Source organism: Clarias gariepinus, chromosome 1 (genome assembly GCF_024256425.1).
Source record: "Clarias gariepinus isolate MV-2021 ecotype Netherlands chromosome 1, CGAR_prim_01v2, whole genome shotgun sequence".
NCBI classification, from domain to species: domain Eukaryota; kingdom Metazoa; phylum Chordata; class Actinopteri; order Siluriformes; family Clariidae; genus Clarias; species Clarias gariepinus.
Genome location: NC_071100.1, coordinates 22,652,851 through 22,678,785, shown reverse-complemented (window position 1 = coordinate 22,678,785; position 25,935 = coordinate 22,652,851). Strand labels below are relative to the sequence as shown.

Genomic DNA, 25,935 nt, shown 5'->3' with positions numbered 1-25,935 from the left:
TTTCCTTTTCCAAAAGAAACTGTGTTAACATATTTTTAATTTTAAAAAATCACTACGTACATACATACATACATACATACATACATAATGTATAGTGACTGATGTGTTTATATCTCTGTTTATCTTACTAAGCCATCTATGGAGTGAAATCAGAATCAGCTGAACATGAATATGTATTGGTTGAAAAAAAATGTGTAAATGTGATTACTGAATGTTGCCAGTGTGAATCTTAAGATTTTGAAATATATTGGTTCTGGGGGAAAAAAAAACTGAAATTCATGTAATGAAAATTCTGGTTAAAAAAAATAAATTTCTTAAAAATAACTAAACTTTAGTTAAATAACTTTAGTTATTTTAAATTTCTTAAAATAACTAAACATGATAGTAAAAAAAAAATGAAAGGTGTCAAATTTAAAATAAAATCTATAGTACATTGTCACGTTCTGTTGACTGATTTGACTCCATACACGTCCTTTCTATTCACTTCCTGTTTTCAAGTCTGGTATTCTGACCAGAGCTGCCGATAATTTATATTGTCAGTTATAATAGTTATATAGTGTATAAGGTAAGAGGCATAAAAAATGTAACAAACTTCCAGTTACCTTTTTGATTACATTTGATCAGTAATTATTTTCTATTAGCATCCTGCCGGATGCTTACAGCCTCTAGATGCCATCTATAACGAAATTTAGCCAAACACTAGCACTTGTTCATTTATCTATCCAATTCAGTTTTTGAAACAAAAATTAACTGAGTTTAATAAAATATATAATAATAATAATAATAATAATAATAATAATAATAATAATAACAACACAAGTCACAAACCCAAAAATGTTTTATTTTTTTTTTATTATTATTTTTTTTTAAACTTTTTTATGCAAATTACAATTAGGAAATAACATTTAGCACAAAGACAAGAAAAAGGCCAAATTTTGTTACATTGTGACTTATATGATTTTAAAAGAATAAACATAATTCTCACCTGTTTTTTGCATCCCCTCTTGAAGCTCTAAAGCTGAAATAGAGGAAATAGTTTTGAATATTTTCTGCAAATTTTAGATAAATAAAAGTGCTACAGTATAATATAATAATAAGGGAAATTGACAACACATCAGAATGTATATTTTTTGTGCAGTTATGAAATGTAATTGTGTTATAAAGTTGTTAAAAGATTAAGCATACTTTAAAGTTAAACTTGATGTTACAGCTCTGTTATGAATCATAGAAAACAAGTAATTTAATGCAAAATTCTCAATGGGTTTAAGGTCTGGACTCTGTGGTGGGCAAATCTATGTATGAAAATTATGTTTTGTGAACCATATGAAATACACTTTTACAATTAGAGCCTGATGAACCTCATGTCATCAGGAAAGAGCATGTTACATTCAGTATGTTAGAGTAATCAGCTGAGCTATTTTTTAAACCCTGCCCTCCATAGGCATGTATAGTAGGCACCAGGCATGATGGATGCATTATTTTATCCATCTCCCTTCTTACCCTGATGTGCCCATCACAGTGGAATAAGTTAAATCTGGTCTCAGACACATTGCATTTTTCCCATGCCCCACAGTTTCTGCTGACTTTTATTTCACTCCTTAAACCTCTTTCCTCTTTACATCCTAATGTCAAAGTCTGAGCTACCCATAATTCTGTAACATTTATTTAATCCTTCACCGTGTTAAATTGTATTGCTATGTTAAAGCGGCATAAACAGTTTAACAAGATCAAAGTTACCTTTATGATTACCTATGATTTGTTAACTTTACCACAGTTATTAAAAGGATATGATTTTAAAAGAATTCTGTAAATAACCGTAATTGAAAAAAAAGAAGAAAAAAACATTGACATAAAAAAAAACTCCAACAGGTTTTGACTGATGATATACTAAGTTAGTAACCCAGTGGTCTATCATTGGATCTATCCAATGACCGAAGCTTATGCACTTTTGTAAGTCGAACTAAATAAAAGTGTCTGCCAAATGCCTAAATGTAAAAGAACAAAAAGTTAATTCTTACCTGCCCTTTGCTTCTGTTTTTGAAGCTCTAGAAAAAAAAAAAAGTTAATTGTTTTAATAAATGTTGCCCTCCCTTGTCTGGTGGGGTCAGGGAGGGAGGGGTGTGCTCTTAAACCCTGCACCCATGTAAGTGTAGTTAGAAACAAACGGGCAGAAAACCTTGGTTGTGATCAGCTTGACTGCAGGATTTATTCTACTTTCATAATCACAAACATAACACCATAACTACAAGCCCAACGTAATAGCAGGTATGTACCATTAAGGAGAAAATATCCTCAACAGGTTCCTCTTTGGAGAATACAAGTATGATTCTCATGTATTAATGCATCAATTGTCAGATTATAGTTCAATATAATGTGCAAATTTCCAACCATGTGCTTTTGTTTGTTGTATTGGAAGCAACTGTCATTTGTCTTTAAACCAGTAAAATAGCACAAAAACATTGGATCTCTGCATTCTACTCAATCCTAATTTTCAGCAGTAAAGCGCTTGTAGTCCTCATTCACATAAAATAAACAAGTACAACACATCACCTTTGTAAATATGTTTTTATACAGAACATATTTAAAAACGTTAATCAGGTATATAAAAATATTTTCACACTAAGTACTAAATATGACTATATATAAACTTCTAAAATAAGGTTTGTTACTAAAACTTAGAACTTGAGGTTTGCTGCAAAAACAAAACAAAAAAACAACAACTAAAAACTCATATGGTATGATGGATACAATATATATATAATATACTATATATATATATATATATATATATATATATATATATATATATATAATATACTATATATATATATATATATATATATATATATATATATATAAATAATTATATTGTATATGGCAAGCCGTTTAGGAAAATATTCATGAGTGAATTGAATGAAAACTCTATATATATTGAATGAAAAGTCTGAATATATTAAGTGGATTCTGAATATATTGAATAAAACATGACGTCATCAAAACACAGTGCCATCTTTAGAAATGATCAGTGAGTCAGCGAGAAACTTGGTTGCTGTGATTCTGAGAAGTGAAAAGATGGTCATCACGTTAGTGAGTGTGTGTACGGCACAAAGTGGTGCCGTAAGCCGCACTCAATATCAGATTTCCACATTTGAATACGTTTAAACCCGCCACGAGTTGAAATTACTTTTCCCCTTCCTAATGTGTCACAGCTGCGTTTGGGTTTCCCAGTTAATTTGGATTGTGTTTAAGCCCAGCGTTTCGGCGTGAAGTGGGCTGTTACCCAGTTTCTTTGTGGCTTGCTCTAATTAATTTCGCCCTCTGTGAATGTTCATGGCTACGAGCTCGACTTATGCCTATTTCTGTTGTTTGCACATCAACTGGACTCTTAACTGCTTCGGCTTGATTGCCTTTGTTTTTGGCTTGAATACGAATCAGTGAGTGTAACCGTCTTCACTCTCGCTACCAAACATCACTTTATACAACACTAGTGTAAGTACTCTGACGTGGAAAAGAGGAGGAAATGGACTCGTACACGCACTCACTAACGTGTTGACCATCTCTGCATTTCTCAGAATCGCAGCAACCAAGTTTCTCGCTGACTCACTCATCCTTCCTAAAGGTGGCGCTGTGTTTCGATGACGTCATGTTTCATTCAATATATTCAGACTTTTCATTCAATATATTCAGAATCCATTCAATATATATCAAGTTTCATTCAATATATTCAGAATCCATTCAATATATATCGAGTTTCATTCAATATATATCAAGTTTCATTCAATATATTCAGAATCCATTCAATATATATCGAGTTTCATTCAATATATATCGAGTTTCATTCAATATATTCAGAATCCATTCAATATATTCAGACTTTTCAATCAATATATATGGAGTTTTCATTCAATTCTCTCATGAATATTTTCCTAAACGGCTTGCCATAATTGTATATTATATATATATATATATATATATTAAATTTGTGTACACACACACACACCGATATCTTCTCTAGGCATTTGGTCTGGCAGAAATCAGGCCTGGGTGTGGCAAGTGAAATTTAACTCAGGTTTTTTTTTTTTAAATGTGGTTAATCACAGTTTAATTCATATATATTCAACTGTATTTTGTATTTACTTCGGATACCTGTGCAACAGCTTTTTTTCCACAAGCTATCCGTCTTCTTAACAAAAAGGGACTGGACTGATAAACACACACACGCACACACACAAACATTATCACTCCGCTTAACTCAACTACCTCAAAACACTGAGACTGGACTGACTAATCAACACAAGCGCAAACACACCGACCTACACCACCAAACTATCGTACACACCAACCTGTAAATGCTCTTTTGCACAATATTCATTACTGGACTACTTTTTGCACTAACTTCTTTACTGCTACATTAAGGAATGTCTACAGTTTCTCCACTACCTTTCAGCTTTCACAATTCAGCCTGCGTTAAGAAGGATGTACTGTTACTACTAGCTCAACAGTAAAAGACCTGGGCGTAATATTAGACAGTAACTTGTCCTTTGAAAATCATATTTCCAATATCACAAAAACAGCCTTTTTCCAGAAAAGCTAGTTTATGCATTCATGACCTCCAGACTGGACTATGTAATGCATTACTAGGTGGTTGTCCTGCATCCTCAATAAACATAAAGTTAGGCTATAATACAGTTAGTCCAAAATGCAGCCGCCAGGGTTCTCACTAGATCCAGAAAATATGATCATAAAACCCCAATATTATCATCCCTGCACTAGCTACCTGTTCAGTTTAGAATTAATTACAAAATAGCATTACTTACATACAAGGCTTTAAATGGTTTAGCTCCCACATACCTAACCAGTCTTTTGATACGCTATAATCCACCACGCTCCTTAAGATCACAAAACTCTAGACTTCTTGTAATTCCCAAAATTTCAAAATCTATAAAAGGGGGAAGGGCTTTTCATATTTATCTGCAAAGCTTTGGAATAGCCTTCCAGGCAGTGTTCGGGGCTCAGACACAGTTTTTCCAGTTTAAAAGTAGAATCAAGACGCATCTCTTTAATCTAGCATACGCATAACTCATCCCATAACTTCATACTTCAGTACATCTATCCTGAATGGCAACTACGCTAATTCTCTCCATCTGTTCTGTACTTTTCTACCCATCCCGAGGCATCTGGAGATTGTACCAGCTTCAGTAGACAAAGGCCAACCCTGTGAGGATCCTGAGGCATCCAGAGAAGGACCTGCTCCAGCTGAATTCTGCCTTATTATGGTTGGAGCTACACATCCTGCTCCTGTGCTCCCAGTGATCCAGACCCCATCTGCCCTCTGCACCTACTGACTCATCCCTATGTTGAACTGGACTTCATGTTAATTTAAAGAATTTCTGTTATATTGTACTGTACTTTCAGCTGCATAACACACGTGTTATATCATCTCTCTGTTATCACCCAAATGAGGATGGGTTTCCTGTTGAGTCTGGTTCCTCTCAAGGTTTCTTCCTATTGCCATCTCAGGGAGTTTTTCCTTGCCACTGTCGGCGTCACCCTTGGCTTGCTCATCAGAGACATTTCATTCATTTATCTCATTATTATCTAGACACATTTTTCTCACACATACACAATTTATTATTATTTTTTTTATTAATTTTTTTTAATTATTATTTTTGATGAATTTCTTTCATTTTTGTAAAGCTGCTTTGAGACAATGACCATTGTTAAAAGCGCTATATAAATAAAATTGAATTCAATTTAAACTCCTCAACACCATATTATGTTACGTTGTATTTTGTCGCACTGTCACTTTGTTGTTGCTTTTGTTTGCATATTTGCACGTGCACTTGTTGTCTGTTGTCTGTAAAAAAAATAAATAATAAAAATTCCTGTAGATAGTCCTCCCTAGATAGTTAGTTTTTGTTCATTTATGTTGTAATTTATGTTAGGTCAATCTGTCTTGTCTCTGCTAGCCAGCTAACTAGGCCTCTTAGTTAGCTAGTTTGGTTTTTCTGTTAATTTATGTTGTAAATTTATGTTGCATGAGGCACCTTGGTCCTGGAGGAACGTTGTTTCGTTTCACTGTGTACTACCTGTATATGGTTGAAGTGACAATAAAGCCTACTTGAACTTGATACCTTTGTGTAAAATTAAAATTTGATCCCAGTCATTTAAGTGATTATCAGATAATCAGCTGATTAACAATCCTTACTGAATTGAAGTAAATGTGTTTGAGTGTGCTAAGATTACCTTTTTTGTAACAGATAAGTGTAGTAACCATCACTCCAAAAGCAATAAGACATGCTGTCACTGAAATGCCAACAGCCAACTTGCTGCAATACAAAGCCTCAAAGACTTTACCTAAAATTAAATCAAACCTGTTACAGATATTTAAGGAAGCATACAAAAATCATTCAGATCTGCAAAAAAACACTTAAACACTGCACTTAAACAGATGAATATTAGCAATAGATATAAGAAAAATATTGTATATGTTCTGATACAAAAATGCATTGATCATTCTCATGTTTTACCTTTATTTACCCCTTCTATAATGACTACAGTAAAATTTTTCAATCTGAAGCTAAATGTTTTCAATTATCATTAATATTTTATGAGTTTTTAAACTATTACTGATTTGACTTACTATTAACGATGATCTCTGCCTCAATCCTGTGATGTTTTTGTTGTAGTAGGCAGTAAAATCTGTTGGAATCACTATAATCATGAACAGTGATGCGGCGTTTCACACTGAAGACCTCAGTGTCTCTGTGTATCTGTGTCTCTTCAGCAGGCAAAGGGGCTCCTTCACTGTTCAGCCACAAAACATTAGGTGCAGGTTTCCAGCCTCTGGACTCACATACTAGATTAACCCCTCCTGAGTTATCGTAACTCTCCATCGTGATCACAGGGGGACTTCCCAGAGCTATATACAAGAAAGAAAAACTTGTTTTGAATATCATGAAATGACATTAAGTCTTAAACTAAAAACAAAAAAAAAAGGTCAATTAATCCTGCTCAATAGATTTTATTATCTACTGCTTTTTTTCAGTTTAATGATGTAACCTGTTAATAACGGGATCAAAAATGTAACTATTAAGTGTGACACTAAATATAAATAAAAAAAAATAATAATTCATACATTAGTTTCAGGAGTCTGCCAAAAGCAGCATATACGCAAATCTGTTTATTCAAACATTCTTTACCATGTCCTTCACTACTTCTTTCTTAGCTGGCTGGATTGTTGCGACATCATCAGCATTTGAACTTTAAATTTTTCAGTCTGTGCCAGGGGAGCATTTTAGCATTTGCTCTAACAACCTATATTTCACATTACATTTACAAATATATACATGTAAATATACATTCATCTGTCCATTCATATTTCAAGGTTCAGCTTTTATAGTCTACTTTCCTCTTTTTGAGTCTTGAGGATTGTGGTGGCGTGTAGATGCATTACTGTTTTTTTTGTGTCTTTTTTTCCACATACTCTGTTTTCACACGGTAAATGCATTGATTAGCTCTGTTGAGTGACATGAATATAGACACGCCCACTTGAGCAAAATTTAAAGTGATAAATTAGTTTCGAGAAAAAAAAAATGGTTGTTGCTTGTGACATAATCTGGCACATAACTGCTCATAACTTCACTTCTCCTGAACATTTTGACTTTATCATGCAGGATTAATGTCAGGCAAAAAGCCAAGGGTTTATAAATTCTGTTCAGACCGTTTTGCGTGATGCTGTGCCAAATTCTGGCTGGACAGACATACATATCCTTAAGACCACTGGGGGTGTGCTGTGGAATTTGGCACAAGGACATAGGCAGAGCTTTTTTTGGGTGCTTTTTGCTGGGCCCAGTGTGCAGTGGATTTTGGTGCACTGGATGTTCTGGTGCCTTTCTTTGATGGCCAGCATTAACTTTTTTTTTTTTTTTGCTTTGTGCTGCATTGGCTTTTCTGTAAAATCAGACAGGACAGGATAGCCTTTAGTCCCTGCAGGCATGGGAGAGCCTTGGACGTCTATGATCCTGTCACCAGCTTACTTAGTGATGCTACAACAACATACATCTCTACTCATTTAGAAATTAACAAAAGTAATCAATTATTTAATTCTACAGTTAATTAATAGTCTTAATATTATGACGGATCTTTGTTTTTCAGAGCCAGAAATTGTAAAACCTAGTTCATACTTTTAAACATGCTACAGTCAAAGTACAATAGTGAATTATTTGCATAGAGTTTATCATTTTGGAGCTCACTGAAGGCCCATGTTAGCAAGATTTGCTACTGCTTTCCACAAGCTGGGCTGGTATTAAAACCTCCAAGTATGAAATCAGAACTGTTTAAAAAGTCTAAAACAATCATATTAGTTCTTGTTTAAATTTGGAAGAGTCCAAGAAATGTCCTAATTAGTCAGAAGTTGAGACAAAACATGTATTTTCGGGTAAAGTTTCATCATAAAATGATGAGCTAAACACCTCAAAATTGCCTTATTTTTTTGTTTGTTATTGAACTGATTTTGTTATCTTTCGTCATGATTGATCAAAGAAACTCTTAACATCTACATCCCCTCACATCATCCAAAAAAAAAAATAAAAAAATACCCATTTCTGCATCATTAATCAGAAAATATAAAGAAATAGTGTTCTAAACATACGTTGTGGTGTAGATTATTTGTCATATGTTAATATGAGTTATAAAGTTATTATAAAGTTATTATGAGTTATATAAGTTGGAATTAAGTTAGCACATAACCATCACAACAAACCCTGACACATGCTGCATCATCCAATCTAAAACAAACGTTTTGTAAACTTTCTCAAATATGATTAAGAAAATGACAACATTAGGTGATAAGCAGCTTGTGTAGCCTGAAAACCACAGACAACATAGGAAAAAAATGCTTCATGTGCATGAGACCCCAGCTACTAAATCTTCGTCTAACTGCACATGGATGAAGAATCAAACTGATTTATTACTGCTGATTGATTTATACAACTTAAGTGTAAAGTGGGCTTGTTTTTTTTTTTAAGTAAAAAGGGCAAATGCTGAATCCAATGTTGTATTTAGATATTAAAATGAAGAAATATATGTATTGAAGTTGTCTGTACATAAAATCATTTATTGGCTTTGTTTTACATCAGTGAATCAAGAAATAACCTAATAAATCATTTTATTAATTTCCCATGCAATGTTTAGATTCACATCATTATATGGCATCCCGTATGGGATCATTTGGTCTATAGGCTTTCAGCCTTGATACTGAGGAGCTCTGTCCTGTATGTTTTAGTATTACACCTTCTCCCAACAGTCCTGATTCATCTTTTTGATCTAATTAAGACTCTGCCTGGGTTTCATTAAAGTGCTAGAACACAAAAACCAGGGCGGGTGGAGATACAGTATCTAGCACCGGGGTTGGAAACCGGAGATTTAATCATTAAAACCCGCTCAAATAGAAAAACAAAAAAGCAAAAAACTAAACAATTATACAATGCAAATTGCCTTGTGTGTGTGTACAAACCATTGAAATTAATGAGTAAGAGGTTTACTGAAGTGTAAGATTCATTATATACAGTAAAGCTAAAAAGTAAAAATAAATCTTACCATCAACCATGATCTGAACAGTGATGTCGTCATACCAGGATTTGTCCTCAACGAGACACTTATATTCTCCTTCATCAGTGAGTCGCACAGCTGAGAGTTTGAGCGAAGCGTTGCCTTTCTGTAGCTCCTCTTTAAACAGTGATGTTCTTCTTTTGTAGGACTGAGCCTGCTTTTCATATCGGTCTTCATGATCCTTATAGAGATGCACTAATGAATCCTCTACATGTAGTCTGAACCATTCCACTGTCATGTTCACAGCACTGATGTTGGGTTTGATAAAACACGGCAGAACCAGATCTTTGCCAGCTACAGCAACAAGAGGACCTTTTGAGCCAACCACCTTTAACTGATCTGTTTTTTTTTTTTTTTTTTTAAAAAGAAACAATTAGTTGATAACTAGTTAATAAGAAAAATGAAAAAATATATATTTAAAATTTAAATAAACATTTAGGGTCCTATTTAAGGAGGAAATCCTCACTCAGACATTTGGTGGAGAGTTTTCTCCTGATGCAAAGCACCCATGGCTGCTTTGGCCCAATGTGTTACAGTGTGTGTATTGTTTTATTTAAAACAAAAAAAGTTTCTGTATAACAAAAAAAATGTACTATGAAATTGTATTACATTTATTATTAACATCAACATAAAACATATTAATTTTAATGTTTAATTGTAATTGAAAGTGCATCTTAAAATTGCAACTGAAATTCTTATGGATTAATTTCATTTGAAACCACAAGTGGTGAAGCCTTTTTAGATATTAAAAGACTAACAAATAATTTTTTTGTGCAACTCGTGAGAAGCATAGACTGTACAAAAAGAACTGAACAAATCTTTAGTGACGTCACCATACGTTTTCTGAAGAGTCATTTTGATGCTCTAATGTGCCTGTTCTAATTGTCGCCAACATGGTACAGTAGGTGCTCATGCCACCTACACCTACGTTTGTTGATACAAAGTTATCAACAAACGGGGAAATCAAACGGAGCCTGTTGGTTGGAACACACCTACCTAACTCAGTTAACCCCCAAAAGCTAGAACGCTTAGCTTAGCTAAAATGCCAAGATAGCTAACAATTTATAGGCTAACACATTTGAATGAACTCTATACCCTACATGTCATTCTGGGTCAATTCCTACATTTCTTGTGGTAAGTTAAACTAGAACAATTCCAGTTAGATGGTTACCTAAAGTGATGCATAGCAGATATTTAGCAGTTTGACATCCCTTACATTGTAGCCATCACTCATATTGGTCACACACACAATTATCCTATTATCCATTCAATTCAATTCAATTTTATTTGTATAGCGCTTTTTAAGAATTGTCATTGTTGCAAAGCAGCTTTACACATTTAAAAAAATTATTTAAGTTTGTACGGAATGTGAATGTGTATGAATCTAAATAGTCAGATAGTCCCTGGTGAGCAAGCCGAGAGCAGCAGTGGCAAGGAAAAACTCACTGAGATGGTAGTAGGAAGAAACCTTGAGAGGAACCAGACTCAACAGGGAACCCATCCTTATTTGGGTGAAACAGAGAGAGCAGGAATTGATCCGCTATTGATATCTGGCTTCTAAGACCAAATGACACTTTTTTGTACCATTCTAAAAACATTTGTTTCTGATGTAAAGTTGGTCAATTTGGGGTCCCACTTCATTGACTTGAGTCATTCAAGAAACTGCACGTTTTAGCACTGTAAGTCTTACACATACATCCACACACATTATATATATATATATATATATATATATATATATATATATATATATATATATATATATATATTCCATGCAATGAAAGATTAAAAAAATACGTCTTAGTGTATTACTGATAGTAGACTTGGAAACGATGGCCCCAGCTCTCTTCATGGCTCCTCCTGTGTAGTTCTGGGCTGATTCTTTACCATTCTTAGCATCAATGATACCCCATGTATCTGCTTAGACTTTGGCTGATTGTGGGGTGCACAGGTGTCTTTTTGACAGCTAACGACCTCAAACAGGTGCTACTAATTTAGAATCATGAGCAGAGTGTAGCTGGACTATTTAAAAGCAAAATAACAGGTTTTTGAGCAACTGCCTAACTGCTGTGTTTACAATCAGATATTTTAAAAACAACTTTTATACTCTACTTAACTTATACAACTTCACAACCTTAGAATTCTCATACAACTGCACACACAAAGACAAAGAGAGAATTGTTCATACCTGACTGAGATTCCATAAAGCTGTAAAAAACCAGGAGAGTCACACAAACAAACTTCATCCCTGAAAGAAAGTTTGTTGTTCTTGCTTCAGTCATTCACAAATAAATACCACCCGAATTCCAGAAACGTTTCGACATTTTTTTTTTATTTGAATAAATAAATTTGAAACAGGTCTCAAAAAAGTTGGGGATGAGGGCATGTTTACCATGGTGTATCATTTTCTCTTCTTTTCAAAACAGTTTAAGGATGTCTGGACATTGAGATTATGAGTTTCTGGAGTTTTGGTGTTGGAATTTGGTCCCATTCTTTCCTAATATAGGTTTTTAGTTGCTGAGAGTTTGTGGTTGTCTAACGTATTTTTCATTAAATAATGGGCCAAATGTTTGCTATAGGTGAAAGATTTGGATGCAGGCAGGCCAATTCAGCACCCAGATTCTTCTACTATGAAGGCATGCTATTGTAATAGCTGCAGTATGTGGTTTTGCATTGTCCTGCTGAAATACACAAGGAGATCCCTGAAATAGACTAAAACATTTATATATCTTTCAGCATTCAGAGTGCCCTCCAAAACATGCAAGCTACCCATACCGTATGCACTTATGCCCCCCATATCATCAGATATGTTGACTTTTGAACTCAACGCTGATTACATGATGGAAGGTCTCCCTCTTCTTTAGCCCGTCATTTCCAACAAGAATGTCAGATTTGGACATATCTGACCATAGACAATTTTCCACTTTGAAACAGTTCCATTAAAATAAGCTTTAGCTCACAGGATGCTACAGCGCTTCTGGACCATGTTCACATATAGCTCCCTTTTTGCATGATAGAGCTTTAGTTGGCATCTGCAGATGGCAAGGCGGATTGTGTTTACCAACATATTTCTGGAAGTATTTCTGGGCTCATTGAGTTATGTCAAGGATAAATTACTGAATAAAAGTTCCCTTTTTTTAACATTTGTGTTCTCTAGGTTCTATTAGGAATAAAATATTTGATCATGTGATATGAAAACTAAAAGACTTTCAATTTATGAAAATTTAAAATACATCCCAACTTTTCTCGAAATTGGGGTTTTAGCACTTTGCAAATTACATCCATTTTAGGACAAATTAAAGAATCACTTAATTTATGATTATATATAAATAAAGGTGCTGAAAGTGAGCATGCTTTGTTTCAAAATTCAAAACTTCTCTTGGTCTAGTTTTTATTGTTTGGAAGACAGCCCCCTTTTTGCAAAATGCAAAGAACTGAAGTGTTGTTTTTAAAAGGACCAATTTAAGCTTTTGTTAAACCCTGCAATACCAACAATATCATTCGACTGGTTGCTTATAGTAATGTTAGTAAGACTAACTCTGAATTTATCTCTTTATACAGAGCTTTAGACCCATTTTTCAAATTCCTGAATTTGATCCTGAAACCGTACGATCTCAAGATTGTAAGAAATATTTGAGAAAGTGTCAGAAAAGTATGTCAGAAATTGGTACTGTTTGTTGTGGGTTTGGGAGAAATCAAAATTTTAAATAGTCTGTAAAACAAAAACAACATACTATTGTTATTCATAGGTGGATTATAGCAGTTACTCATAATGTAGGTTGTTCCTGCTCCTTTCTGGTTAAGAGTCCAAATTATGATGTATTCTTACAATTTTCTATTCTTTAACCATAAACCATCACTGTCATGATCTCATTCATGTTTAGCCAAGAGTGGCCACAATTTGTCTAAGAACTATTTTGAACTGCTACTAACATCACATATATCCTAACGATCACATGGTCACACCAGCTGTATTAGGTGATTAAGAAATTTAAATGGAGGAAAAGAAGCAGTTAAAAATCATTAAAAAAAATTTTTTAGTTTGCTAAAAATGTTTAGCGTAACAAAGAAATATTCTATACTATATTATAACACTGAACGTAAAGCTAAAAGTAAACACTGCTTTTCTATCCAATTTGGTTTTCTTATTCTTTTACTTTCTTACATCTCTCTCAGATTGTTGGCTACATAACACCCAAAAGTGCAACTTAAATAGACAATCAAATAAATAATCATGTAAATTGGTCAAAGCTGAGCTATTTTGCTCCCATCAATAAGAAATACACTTACCTAAAGGATTATTAGGAACACCAGTTCAATTTCTCATTAATGCAATTATCTAATCAACCAATCACATGGCAGTTGCTTAAATGCATTTAGGGGTGTGGTCAAGAAAATCTCCTGAACTCCAAACTGAATGTCAGAATGGGAAAGAAACGTGATTTAAGCAATTTTAAGCGTGGCATGTTTGTTGGTGCCAGACGGGCCGGTGTATTTCACAATCTGCTCAGTTACTGGGATTTTCACGTACAACCATTTCTAGGGTTTACAAAGAATGGTGTGAAAAGGTAAAAACATCCAGTACGCGGCAGTCCTGTGGGCGAAAATGCCTTGTTGATGCTAGAGGTCAGAGGAGAATGGGCTGACTGATTTAAACTGATAGAAAAGCATTTTTGACTGAAATAACCACTTGTTACAACCGAGGTATGCAGCAAAGCATTTGTGAAGCCTCAACACGAACAACCTTGAGGCAGATGGGCTATAACAGCAGAAGACTCCATGCTGGTGGTGGTGGTGTAATGGTGTGGGGGATGTTTCCACTTTACTGTAGGTCCGTTAGTGCCAATTGGGCATCGTTTAAATGCCACGGGCTACCTGAGCATTGTTTCTGACCATGTCTGTCCTTTTATGACCACCATGTACCCATCCTCAGATGGCTACTTCCAGCAGGATAATGCACCATGTCACAAAGCTCGAATCATTTCAAATTGGTTTCTTGAACATGACAATGAGTTTACTGTACTAAAATGGCCCCCACAGACACCAGATCTCAACCCAATAGAGCATCTTTGGGATGTAGTGGAACAGGAGCTTCGTGCCCTGGATGTGCATCCCACAAATCTTTATTAACTGCAAGATGCTATCCTATCAATATGGGCCAACATTTCTAAACAATACCTTTAGCACCTTGTTGAATCATTGCCACGTAGAATTAAGGCAGTTCTAAAGGTGAAAGGGGGTCAAACACCGTTTTAGTATGGTGTTCCTAATAATCCTTTAGGTGAGTGTGGACCATAAGTGGTAATATTAATATGATAAATAAATGTAAAAACTTAAATATAGTAACTACTGTGTGGAAATTGCTTGCTTCCAAAGTAGACACATTTAAACATTTGGCTGTTTTAATTATCTTTAAGATATTTAACCTGTAACAGAAACTTTGCATAAAGTAGCCTGTATTCATGATTATACTATTAATTATATTGTCATATATTCTATTTTCACCAAGAGCCATTTTAAGACCTTTACAGATTATTTTTTAACCAATCACAGTCCTTTAAATGCTGCGTCATTCCTAGCAACAGGGTCAACCATGCATCCTTACTAAGATAAAGGTCTTTGTTTAAACACCTGTTTAATTCATTCATACATACATATACACACATACAGTTGAAAACAAATATTTACACATACTTCAGGAAAAAGGATCTTTACTGTCAAACATTAAAACAGAGTAAACTTTCTGTTTTAGATGAATACATATTAACATATTGTGGCGTAGGTGGGGCGGCGGCTGACGACCATCATACCGTGGAGCGTGGGGGTTACTATGTGTTTACCCTGTTGGGAAAAGTTACATTGGTTTCAGAAGTGGGATGGAGAATTACGAGTTCTAGCGCACTATCGACGACCTACGAAAGATCCAAGCAGGCCGCTGAGTAGCAGAGCAACTAAGGAAGGAGAAAGAGCATCTCTCTGACGGGGCTAGCGCGAGCAAACCAGGGCAACCGAAGCGGAGCAGGGAAATGAAGATTCCGGCACTGGATCTCGGGACAGATCCTGGAACGGACTCAACAAGAGTCCCAGCGCCAGAGCAAGCTACAGCTCCGTGCGCTGTCAGCCGGCGAGGCGAGCCTTCCCTCCTAGACGGCGCCATCGAACCCTACGCATTCTTTGCGCAGGAAGAGCTAGCCGCCGACTTTACAGACTGGTCCCCGGTGGAAACCGCGGTCATTGTAGCACTCTTGCTAGAAGGCGAAGCGCGGCGGGCGCTGGAAGACCTCAGGACTGGTGAGCGGCAGCACTGGTCAAAGCTGTGAGAGTCGCTCCACTTCTGGTTCGGCGCAGGTGACCGTAAAGAGGCAGCGTGCGAGGAGCTGGCGGTCCGCGAGGGGCTATCCAGAGTTCGAGCCCGATAAGCAGGAAGAGCTAGCTCATCGTGCATTTCTCCAAGGACTCCGACTGCCGCGTGCACATCAGGTTAGCGGCACCAGCTTCCCTTTCTGAGGCACTACGCAAGGCGGAGCGCGCTGAACCCATAATAGCGGAACGTCACGGTGAAAGAGCCGAGCAACCTCCTGGGGGCGCTCGGTAGGTGAATCCGGACATGTTAGTAGCACACATCCGGGGGGCGGAACTTCTGGTAGTCGCACCATGTAAACAATCGGTAGCAGACTGAGCGGGAAAACTACACGCTAACACCGACGCTTTATCCTGACTTTATCCAACCGTGCAGCAAAGCGCGTTGTCTGTACTGCGAGCGAGTTGAAGAGCGTGTGTGCAGTTGCGACGTAGAACCCTCGACTCAGAACATTCTCCCCATGCAGTCCTCCGGGCTCCCCGGCGGTGATCAGCCGTCCGAACTGGCGTGTAGCCGAGTTACTTCGTCACCTAGAGCGCCAACCGTAGTCGTTATTCTACCGCCGCTGGGAGGGCGCGGGCGAAGCATTGTCATACTGACAGTGAACTCTTTGTCCACCGATGCGACCTCTGCATGGCAAAGAATGGCCCTACCCAGCGCTCACGAGCACCACTGCAGGACTTTTGGGTGGGGGCACCTATGGAGCATATGTGTGTGGATACTCAGCCGGGGGCGAGACTTTGCTACTGGAGAGCAGGTATGGGTGTGTTCCTCCGGAAGGAAGAGGGGGCTCTTGGCCAAGCTTATGCCCCACTGGGGGTGCCCCTGTACGGTAATTGCTCAGCTCTCCGATGTCGTCTACTGGGTGCGGTTGGCGGGGCGGGCGCGAGCGGTTGTGCTACACCGAGATCGTCTTGCTCCTTACCAGCCACACGCCGGCGAAACATCAAACTCTGCGGAGGCCGGACCGCCTCCGGACAAGGTTTGCGCTCCCCCCTTTCTCATAAAAGGACTCCGGAGGTTACAATGTCAGCGCCGACCGCCTTCACGCCTCCAAGACTGAGAGAGTCATGGTGACTGGGGACGGTCATAGCTCGGGTGAGGGCAGTGTGGCGTAGGCGGGGCGGGGTTGACGACCATCATGCCTTGGGGGGGGGGGGTCTATGTGTTCACCCTGTTGGGGAAAGTTATTTAGGTTGGCGGCTTCGGCCATGTTTGTGTGTTGAGTAGGTGTGTGCTAACCGTGCTCTATTTCAATTTTCATTGGGCAGCAATCAAGCTCACTCGTCTATCCAAGATTCTTCCGGCGGTAAATCGCTACAATATTTTTTTGCATTTGCTTAATGCAGTGGTTCTCAAAGTGTGGGGCGCACCCCACTAGTGGGGTATACAGATATGACAGGTGGGGCGCAATGAACGGTATGGGAATTAGTGGAAAATAATACGAAAGTATGCTTTTCTTTATTGATTTATTTAATCTTTATTTTCTTTATCAGACACTCGAAACTAAATAATGACACAGAAAGAAATGGATCATTAATACAATTAAATTAAAATAACATTAAAAAAAAAGTGGAACCATAGTGCAACAGTAACGGTTTAACGTCGGCATGTTAATTGCAGAGGAACAATATATAAGGAAACATTCGGTATTATATATGTAATTTCATTTATTCCAATGTGTATGCTGATGTTTCTGTATTTTTGTTAAAAATTACTATTTTATCAGGCAGTACTAGTCTGGCATTTCTAGTTTCCAGTGTGGTAACAAAGTTGCTTTTTGATCCTTTAGGCGCTGAACAGAAGGGAAGATCAATGTCGTTCTACGCTTTTTGTTGCTGTGCGGCATTTTGCAATGATCCCTAAATCATCCGTTGCGCCGTAGAGAATAATGGTGTTTATGCTTTTAAACTTGTATAATTAAAGGCAGATGGAGCTTAAAGACAATGTTATTTGCGGGTTTATTTACGCAGCTATTGAATTCAGAGATGCGAATATAAAACTTACTTTACCGCGGACACAAACAGGTGTTATGCGCTAAAATGCCCCCCTGCCACGGATTGCCCAAACCCACCCCCAACACATACACACGTAATATCTATCAAATATTATATTAGGACATACATTCAAAGGTTTATTATCATCAAATATATTATTACTATTATAATTAACCCTCGGCACGTGACAGCCGTCGAAACGGTTAATACAAATCCCCCAAAATGATTATTTTATGGCACATTTATTTTGCAGGGGTTTGTCAATGTACAAATAAATTATTTATCACAAATTACACTAAATAAATATTGTTTGTGGTGAAAAATTATAGGAAACGATTTTTATTATAAAATAAGCAATATAAAAATATACATGTGGTATATATATATATATATATATATAATTAATATATTTTTCCCCCTATACAACCTTTCTTTTATATTGCTTACGTTATAATAAATTCATTTGTTATAATTTGTCATTTGTAAACCATAAACCTATGAATTTAGGTGGGCGATCCGTGGCCTAGGTCGGGGGCATTTTAGACCATAACACAGTAGCGTACTGTATGTAGTGGGCATAATAACATCAATGGATACATTTGTTACATGGACCACAAATAAGCAGGTGATTCAGCATCATCAGCCTAATCAACCAAAAATCCAGCCGAAAGGAAAACATGATGAAGCCTATGTTGCACTTGGATTCATGGTGGGGATGGGGGCAAAGGAGAGACCTCTGTGTGTTTTGTGTCTTAAACCGCTGGCAGCAGACAGCATCAGACAAAGTAGGAGGACACTTATCGACAACACACCCCACGTTAATAAACCACTTAACTTCTTTGAAAGAAAGCTCTAGATAAGTGACAAAGTAAGCCTGTTATAACAATTGCACGTGTATTTTATCTGTTTTGAACTTGGTGTTATTTGATCTTACTGGTTTAGAAATAGATTTTTCAATAAATAGTACACTTGGCTGTTTTCGTTATCATTTTGTTGACAAGTGGGGCTTGAAAATTCACCCACCACCTTAAGTGGGGAATGACAGAAAATGTTTGAGAACCACTGGCTTAATGTCAGAATCAAGCAAGGGAGAATTTAATGAAGTTTTTTTTATTATTTCCTTTATTAGTAAAAAATTTACACACACTGTTTTACTTGGGCCAAACGTTTCAGGTATCCGTCTACAAGCTTTCTACAATAGCTGGAAATTTGGCCCACTCCTCTTGACAGAACTGGTGTAGCTGGGTCAGGTTTGTAGGCCTTCTTTCTCGCACTCGCCCTTTCAGTGCGAACACAGGAGCAACCTTTTAGCTCATGGTGGTACAGGACTCGTTTACAGTATGTGTATAATGGCACTGTTCAATGACACTGTGGGTCACTTGACAAAATGACATTAGGCCAACCACTGATGGCAACATTGGCCCAACATATGCACTGCCATTTGCCAATATTTCACTCACTCACTCATTCAAACATTCTCTATACCACTTAGGCATAGGTTTAGGGTCATGGGAGGCCTGCAGCCTATCTGATGGAACACGAGGGCACGAAGCAGGATACACCCTGGATAGGGAGTCAATCCACACAAGGCAAACACAAACCCAAGGGGAGAATCAAAGCCTCGACCCTGGAGGTGTGACGCCACCGCGTTGCTTCAAACCTTTATTTATTTTTATTTCTATAATTATGGCTTACAGCTCAAAAAAATCTAAATCCAGTATCTCAAAATGTTTAAATATTTAATTTCAAAGCTTGAGTAAATTAATATTCATACAGTATAAAAACTGTGTAGCTCTCTACCTAGTTGAGTACATGCAACTGCATTCATTCCCACCTTGCACACAATTTGTTTTTCCAAATAATACATTAAAATAAAACATCAAATAATAATCTTAGTTTACAGAAAGCTCTTCACCTAGTCCTTCAGCACCATTAAAGCTGAAGATGTGTTTTAGTGTCCCTCCCCAAAGGGGCTTTTGAAAAATTTAGGCAAAGACTGTAGCAAAACAAAATTAAAGTACAAAAAGGGTTTCTTCGGAATTGTGAATCATTTTGCTTAATGCTTTTCAGTGCTCTTTAAACTTGAGCAACTTTGACCATTTTTAAATAAAAAATGAAATTACATTCTAGTTAGTATTTATTTGTGGTTTGTTGTGTTGTTTTTTAAGTATAATTTCGTAAAGCTAAGGTCATCTTGAGAAGGAGCTTGCTTACTGCTCTTGGCATTATTTCACCAAGTGTCTTAAAGCCCCTAAAATGTATGTCCAGGTAATTAGCCTGCTTGCAGAAACACCAGCTACAGTATTTAACTTCATGACAAAAAATCTGACAACTTTTATACTCCACTAAATGTATAGAAATACATGACCATGGAATTCATTTAGAACCCACACATGCAGAAAGAGGAGCAAGAGAGCAAGATAGATAGTTAGATAAACACTGTGTAAATATATATATATATATATATATATATATATATATATATATATATTTACACCGTGTTCATCTATATATATCTATATCTATATATATATATATATATGATTTTGTTCATACCTGATTGAGATTTCATAAAGCTGTAGAGAGTGAGACGAGTCACACAAATAAACAAATAATCGTCCCTAAAAGACAGTTTATCATTATTTATTCAGTTTGTTTCACTAAATAACTAGTAAATTCATACTGATTTTGTAAAAATTTTACTCATTATTACTATTAAAAAATTCTAAATAATCACTTACTTTGAGATGTATATATAAATATTTTCTCACTAAGAAGATGCTGAAAGTAAACGTGTTGTGCCAAAGTTCACTCTTTCAGTTTGCGCACTTTCATTTTTGGCCCGTTTAAGAGACACGCCCTTTTCTAAGGAAATCTGATAGGACGTCTGGTGGGGTCATTAAAGTTGCAACAGGCAAAAATTTTATAACACTAAATTACAGTAAATTATGTATTAATACTGAAATGCGTACTCAGCTTTTAAGGAAAAAATTATCAAACATGAATTACTTGCACAATACTATGTGATATTATATGATCTTTAGTGTCATTAAAGAATTTATTTTGTAATCATAGTAATTTTTTTTGTATAAAATATGTTCATCAAATGTTGATGATTTTAACTTTGTCATATTAACTAAAAACTGTGTCATGGGTAAATCATGAAAATTCATGGACAGATCAAGATGGTTCTGCATGAGATGACACAGTTCATAGCAGAGTCAAAACAGAGTCGTACAGAGTCCAGTACGTGATTCATAAGTGGATTATAACATTTTATTGCTAATGCATAGTCAAGTTGTGAAAAAATTAAGATGTAAGGTTGCAGAGCTGAGTAACCCTGATCTAGCTCATCTATATAAATAAATAAACAATTTTTGTTTGTATATTGGTCAGAATACACTCGATTCTTTCAATATGATTGATATCTTTACATTTCATGCATTCGGGAGGACCTGAAACCAGTCAGAAAAAAATTCTGTCTGTAGGTCTGTCCAGACAGATTTTGCCACAGCATCACACAAAACTTGATGGACAGAATTTTTTAATTAAACTTTATGGTGTAGGTTTAACTCCAAAGTTAAATCTGCACCATAAATGAAATCTAAATGGCAATGATTGAGATGTTTTTTTAGCAAAATTGAGACGAGCCTTAATGTTTTTTTTGCTTAAAAGTGGTTTGCGCCTTGGAAATCTGCCATGCAGGCCGTTTTTGCCCAGTCTCTTTCTTATGGTGGAGTCGTGAACACTGACCTTAATTGAGGCAAGTGAGGCCTGCAGTTCTTTAGATGTTGTCCTGGGGTCTTTTGTGGCCTTTTGGATAAGTTGTCTCTGCGCTCTTGGGGTAATTTTGGTCGGCCGGCCACTCCTGGGGAGGTTCACCACAGTTCCATGTTTTTGCCATTTGTGGATAATGGCTCTCACTGTGGTTCGCTGGAGTCCCAAAGCTTTAGAAATGGCTTTATAACCTTTACCAGACTGATAGATCTCAATTACTTTTGTTCTCATTTGTTCCTGAATTTCTTTGGATCTTAGCATGTCTAGCTTTTGAGGTGCTTTTGGTCTACTTCTCTGTGTCAGGTAGCTCTTATTTAAGTGATTTCTTGATTAAAACAGGTGTGGCAGTAATCAGGCCTGGGGGTGACTACAGAAATTTAACTCAGGTGTGATAAACCACTGGGCAATCACTTTTTCACACAGGGCCATGTAGATTTGGAGTTTTTTTTTCTCCCTTAATAACGTAAACCTTCATTTAAAAACTACATTTTGTGTTCAATTATGTTATCTTTGACTAATAGTTAACGGTTTTTGATGAGCAGAAACATTTAAGTGTGACAAACATGCAAAAGAATAAGAAATCAGGAAGGGGGCAAAAAGTTTTTCACACCACTGTATATAATCAACATCCGTCTGAGCATGTACTGTTTACTATAACACTGTGACCACTTGTGTGCATGTACAGCATCTTTTATTTTGTGTTTGTATTTGTGTTTGTATGTGTGTGTGTGTGTGTGTGTGTGTGTGTGTGTGTGAAAGTTGTCCTTTTACGCACGCATGTACTGTTTATTATAACACATTTGTGTGCGCGTGTGTAAAGCAAAAGCAAGTGTCATTAGAGGTTAAAGATCAATTTTCTCTCTTTTTCTCTGTCAGGCTGCACTGATTCATTAGTTTGTGTTTGTGTTAGTGTGTCATTAGAGAGGTTTCTTAAGTTTACAGATGAAGCAGTGTTTCTAATAGTGTGTGTGTGCATAAAAGTCATCCTGCACAGCAAGGGTTACTGTGTAAGAATGTGTAAGATGTTTATTATTATTATTATTATAAATTTTCCCACTACTCTTTAAATTCCTTCACCCTAAAAAACGCTGGGTTTAAAACAACCCAATCTGGGTTGTTTTTAACCCAGCTGCTGGGTAACTATTAGACTAACTAAATGCTGGGTTAATTTAACCCAGCAAAATGGGTTATTTTTTTAACCCAGCAAAATGGGTTAAATATTCAACCCAAATGCTGGGTCATATTTAACTATAATGCTGGGTTAATTCTACCACATAAATTGGTCAAATGTTCTACCCAGATGTTGGTTCATATTAACTGGAATGTTGGGTTAATTCTACCTCACAAATCTGTAAAAAAAAAAAAAAAAAAATACCCATGTCTATTAAAGAGTTAAATTACTTTGATATACTGGTCTATTGCAAAAAAACTTCCAAGTTTTGCAAACCATACATATATGCAATAAACAACATCCTATTAAATGTTCATAGAAAAAACATTTATTTTTTAAAAGCACAAGAGCAGTTAAGCATCAGCGACCTCATTACTATACTATTACTTGCAAGGGCAGAATGGAGTAATTGCACAAATAGGCTGAGGCAGCTTCTACAGAGCAGGATCTCTCTGTGACATTAGATATCTTTTCTGCAGAACAAAACTATCAAGCCCTGGACCCGTTTTAACATACAAACACTGTCTATGACTTTTCAAGTAGGCCTCGCTATTTCATAGCAACATTACAAAAAGTCCTCTACAGGAGCACACTACTTTAAATAGTTAATGTCAAAAATATAAAATGCCTAGAAGCACACCGCCCCAAGTAGTGTGCATTGCTCCAGAGCCTGTTCCACCAGAATGACGAATGCCTGAGAGCAGCGCTAGTCATTATCTCCCAACGTCAGGATGTAGGGTACGGCCTTGACACTTCAGCCTGCTGGAGGTATTCCACCATGTTGGTGCCAACCTTAAATTTGTAAAAAAACAAAGATTAAACTGAATAAGACTATCAATTTAATGTGTAATAGGATTTATACTAAATAAAAAAAATGACAAAGCTAGGGTATAGGTAACCTGAAACAAAAACATGGAGACAGCTACTACCAAAAATAAAATAAGCAAAATAAGCATGGCTTTTGGGATAAAGCTCTCTCTCTCTCTCTCCCTCTCTCTCTTTATATATATATATATATATATATATATATATATATATATATATATAATTTTATTTTTTTAGTCAGACTTGTTGATCTTGTGGTCTGCGTTGATTTTAAGCTAATTACCGAGGAAATGCCACAATCACCCTAATATTAATACTTCCATCTATTAGTTATCTGTACAGCTGACTGATAGTTAATTTAGTCTGAGTCACAAGCAACTTTGGTTAAAGAAGGCTACCTGGTTAGCTTACATGCAAGAGTCATATTTGCATACTACTTGCCAAAGGGGGAAAGGTGTAAAATATTGTTATAACTCTGGAGGAACACAGACGAATTTTGACCGCGGAGTAAATTACTAGCTAGTGAAAAACGGGAGGATTAGCAGGTGTGTATATTTGTGAGAGGGTCCGTGTTTTGTAACACCTCAGCATTTTATTCTCTCAAGCAGTGAGATTAATAAAGTTCTAATGTTAATGTGGTTGCTAACGCTAGCAACCTAACTAAATACCTGCGTCATGCTAATACTACAGTTACAGTTTCGTCATCCTACAAACATTCTACAGAGAAAGATAAAAAGCTCAGACATCTTATTCGTTTCCTTCATACACAGGTGGGGTTCTGTGGTATCTTACTACCTCAGACCAGCCTGAAAGTTTAAGTGTAACCTTAACACAGTAACAGTAATAAATGTTATATGTAGTAATAATTTTTCAGTCATATGTGACTTTGGTGAGTGAACATGTGTATACAGACCTTGTATTTAACGTCAATTTTCCTTAAATAAACCGTCATCAGCGGTGTGGGAGCTCAAGAGAGACACGAAGCTCTGACTGACAGCCGCTGAATCCACCGGTGAACTTTGGGGGAGGAGCCACCAAACTTCAACCCAGCAGCTGGGTTACACAAAAACTACCCAACTCTCTGTAAATAACCCAGAAAAATGACCCAACAGAGGAAACCCAGCGCTTGGGTAGAAAAAACAACCCAGTGTTTTTTAGAGTGCTACATTATATCTATATATTATATTGGTTTATTTAAATTAGTTGAATGTTTAATATGTATCTGCCAGGAAATGGCCTGTGAAGCTGATATGGTAATAAACCCTAATACAAACAAACAAAGACTGAGCAGACTTATTATTTGTGGCTAAACTTGTTACTACAGAAACCACAGAGAACTTCAAATGCATCAAATTTGTGGTCATGTTTTTGTACGATGGTCTTAGTACAGTATTATTATAAATAACTGTGACGCGACCTTGTCTAGTAAGATAAGGCTGATGTATCATCTGTAATGGGTAATAATAATGTAAGGAGTAATAAAACACTGTAATCGGTATCAATATGTACTACAGTACGTTTTACTCTCTGGAGGATAATTAAATAAATTTTGGTCCAGTTTATATAAAACTATTAACAGCCTGGCTTTATTACACATTAACAGTTAATCAATAGTTTCTCAAGGAAGAGATAAATGTATGAATGATTTAACACAACAACATAAATGTAATAAAGAAAATATAATTTAAATTTAAAAAGAAAAAATAAATAAAAATTCTCCTGGTCCCTTTTGGTATTCACAGTTGTGATGCAAACTTTTTGTGAAATGTAAAGGCCTTGTTTTCTACTACTACCCGGGTAGTGTACACTGTAAACTGGAATAAGTTGGCAAAACTTAAGTTACATCAAAATTATTAAGTAATGATGTTTCCAGTTTTAAGTAAATGAAACTATGAGTTTTTGAGTTGTTGTACTACACACAAGCTTGGAACACAAGCTTGGTTTTACGCCAGATGCCCTATCTGACACAACCCTCGCATTTTATCAGGGCTTGGGACAGGCAGTTCATCCAGTTGTTGGGAATCGAACCCGGGCCATCTTGGTTCCAGACCAACAAGATTGACGTTATGGAGTGGCTAGCCCAATCCCCAGACCCTAATCCAATAGAAAACTTGTGGCCTGACATTAAAAAAATGCTGTTTCTGAGGCAAAACCAAGAAATGCAGAGGAATTGTGGCATGTAGTTCAATTGT

The 25,935-nt window shown here is 36.4% G+C and overlaps 1 protein-coding gene across 13 annotated transcripts in view; it reads right to left on the bottom strand.

The window, feature by feature from the left end:
* The window catches only part of LOC128517992 (butyrophilin subfamily 1 member A1-like), a 40,262-nt gene extending 19,482 nt beyond the window's left edge, over positions 1 to 20,780 (bottom strand). For 2 of the 13 annotated variants that reach the window (XM_053491186.1, XM_053491105.1), the window contains exons 1-8: positions 20,712 to 20,780; positions 20,527 to 20,591; positions 11,801 to 11,860; positions 9,601 to 9,951; positions 6,644 to 6,922; positions 6,247 to 6,357; positions 2,019 to 2,045; positions 986 to 1,018 (exon numbers count right to left, since the gene is read on the bottom strand). In XM_053491186.1, the coding sequence (XP_053347161.1) occupies positions 986 to 1,018; positions 2,019 to 2,045; positions 6,247 to 6,357; positions 6,644 to 6,922; positions 9,601 to 9,951; positions 11,801 to 11,860; positions 20,527 to 20,542 (877 nt within the window). In that variant the 5' untranslated portion in view covers positions 20,543 to 20,591; positions 20,712 to 20,780. Of the gene's footprint in view, positions 1 to 985; positions 1,019 to 2,018; positions 2,046 to 6,246; positions 6,358 to 6,643; positions 6,923 to 9,600; positions 9,952 to 11,800; positions 11,861 to 20,526; positions 20,592 to 20,707 lie in introns of those variants that run through there. The other 11 variants (XM_053491138.1, XM_053491123.1, XM_053491115.1 and 8 more) reach the window with 11 other exon arrangements.
* Between the last annotated feature and the right edge of the window lie 5,155 nt (positions 20,781 to 25,935).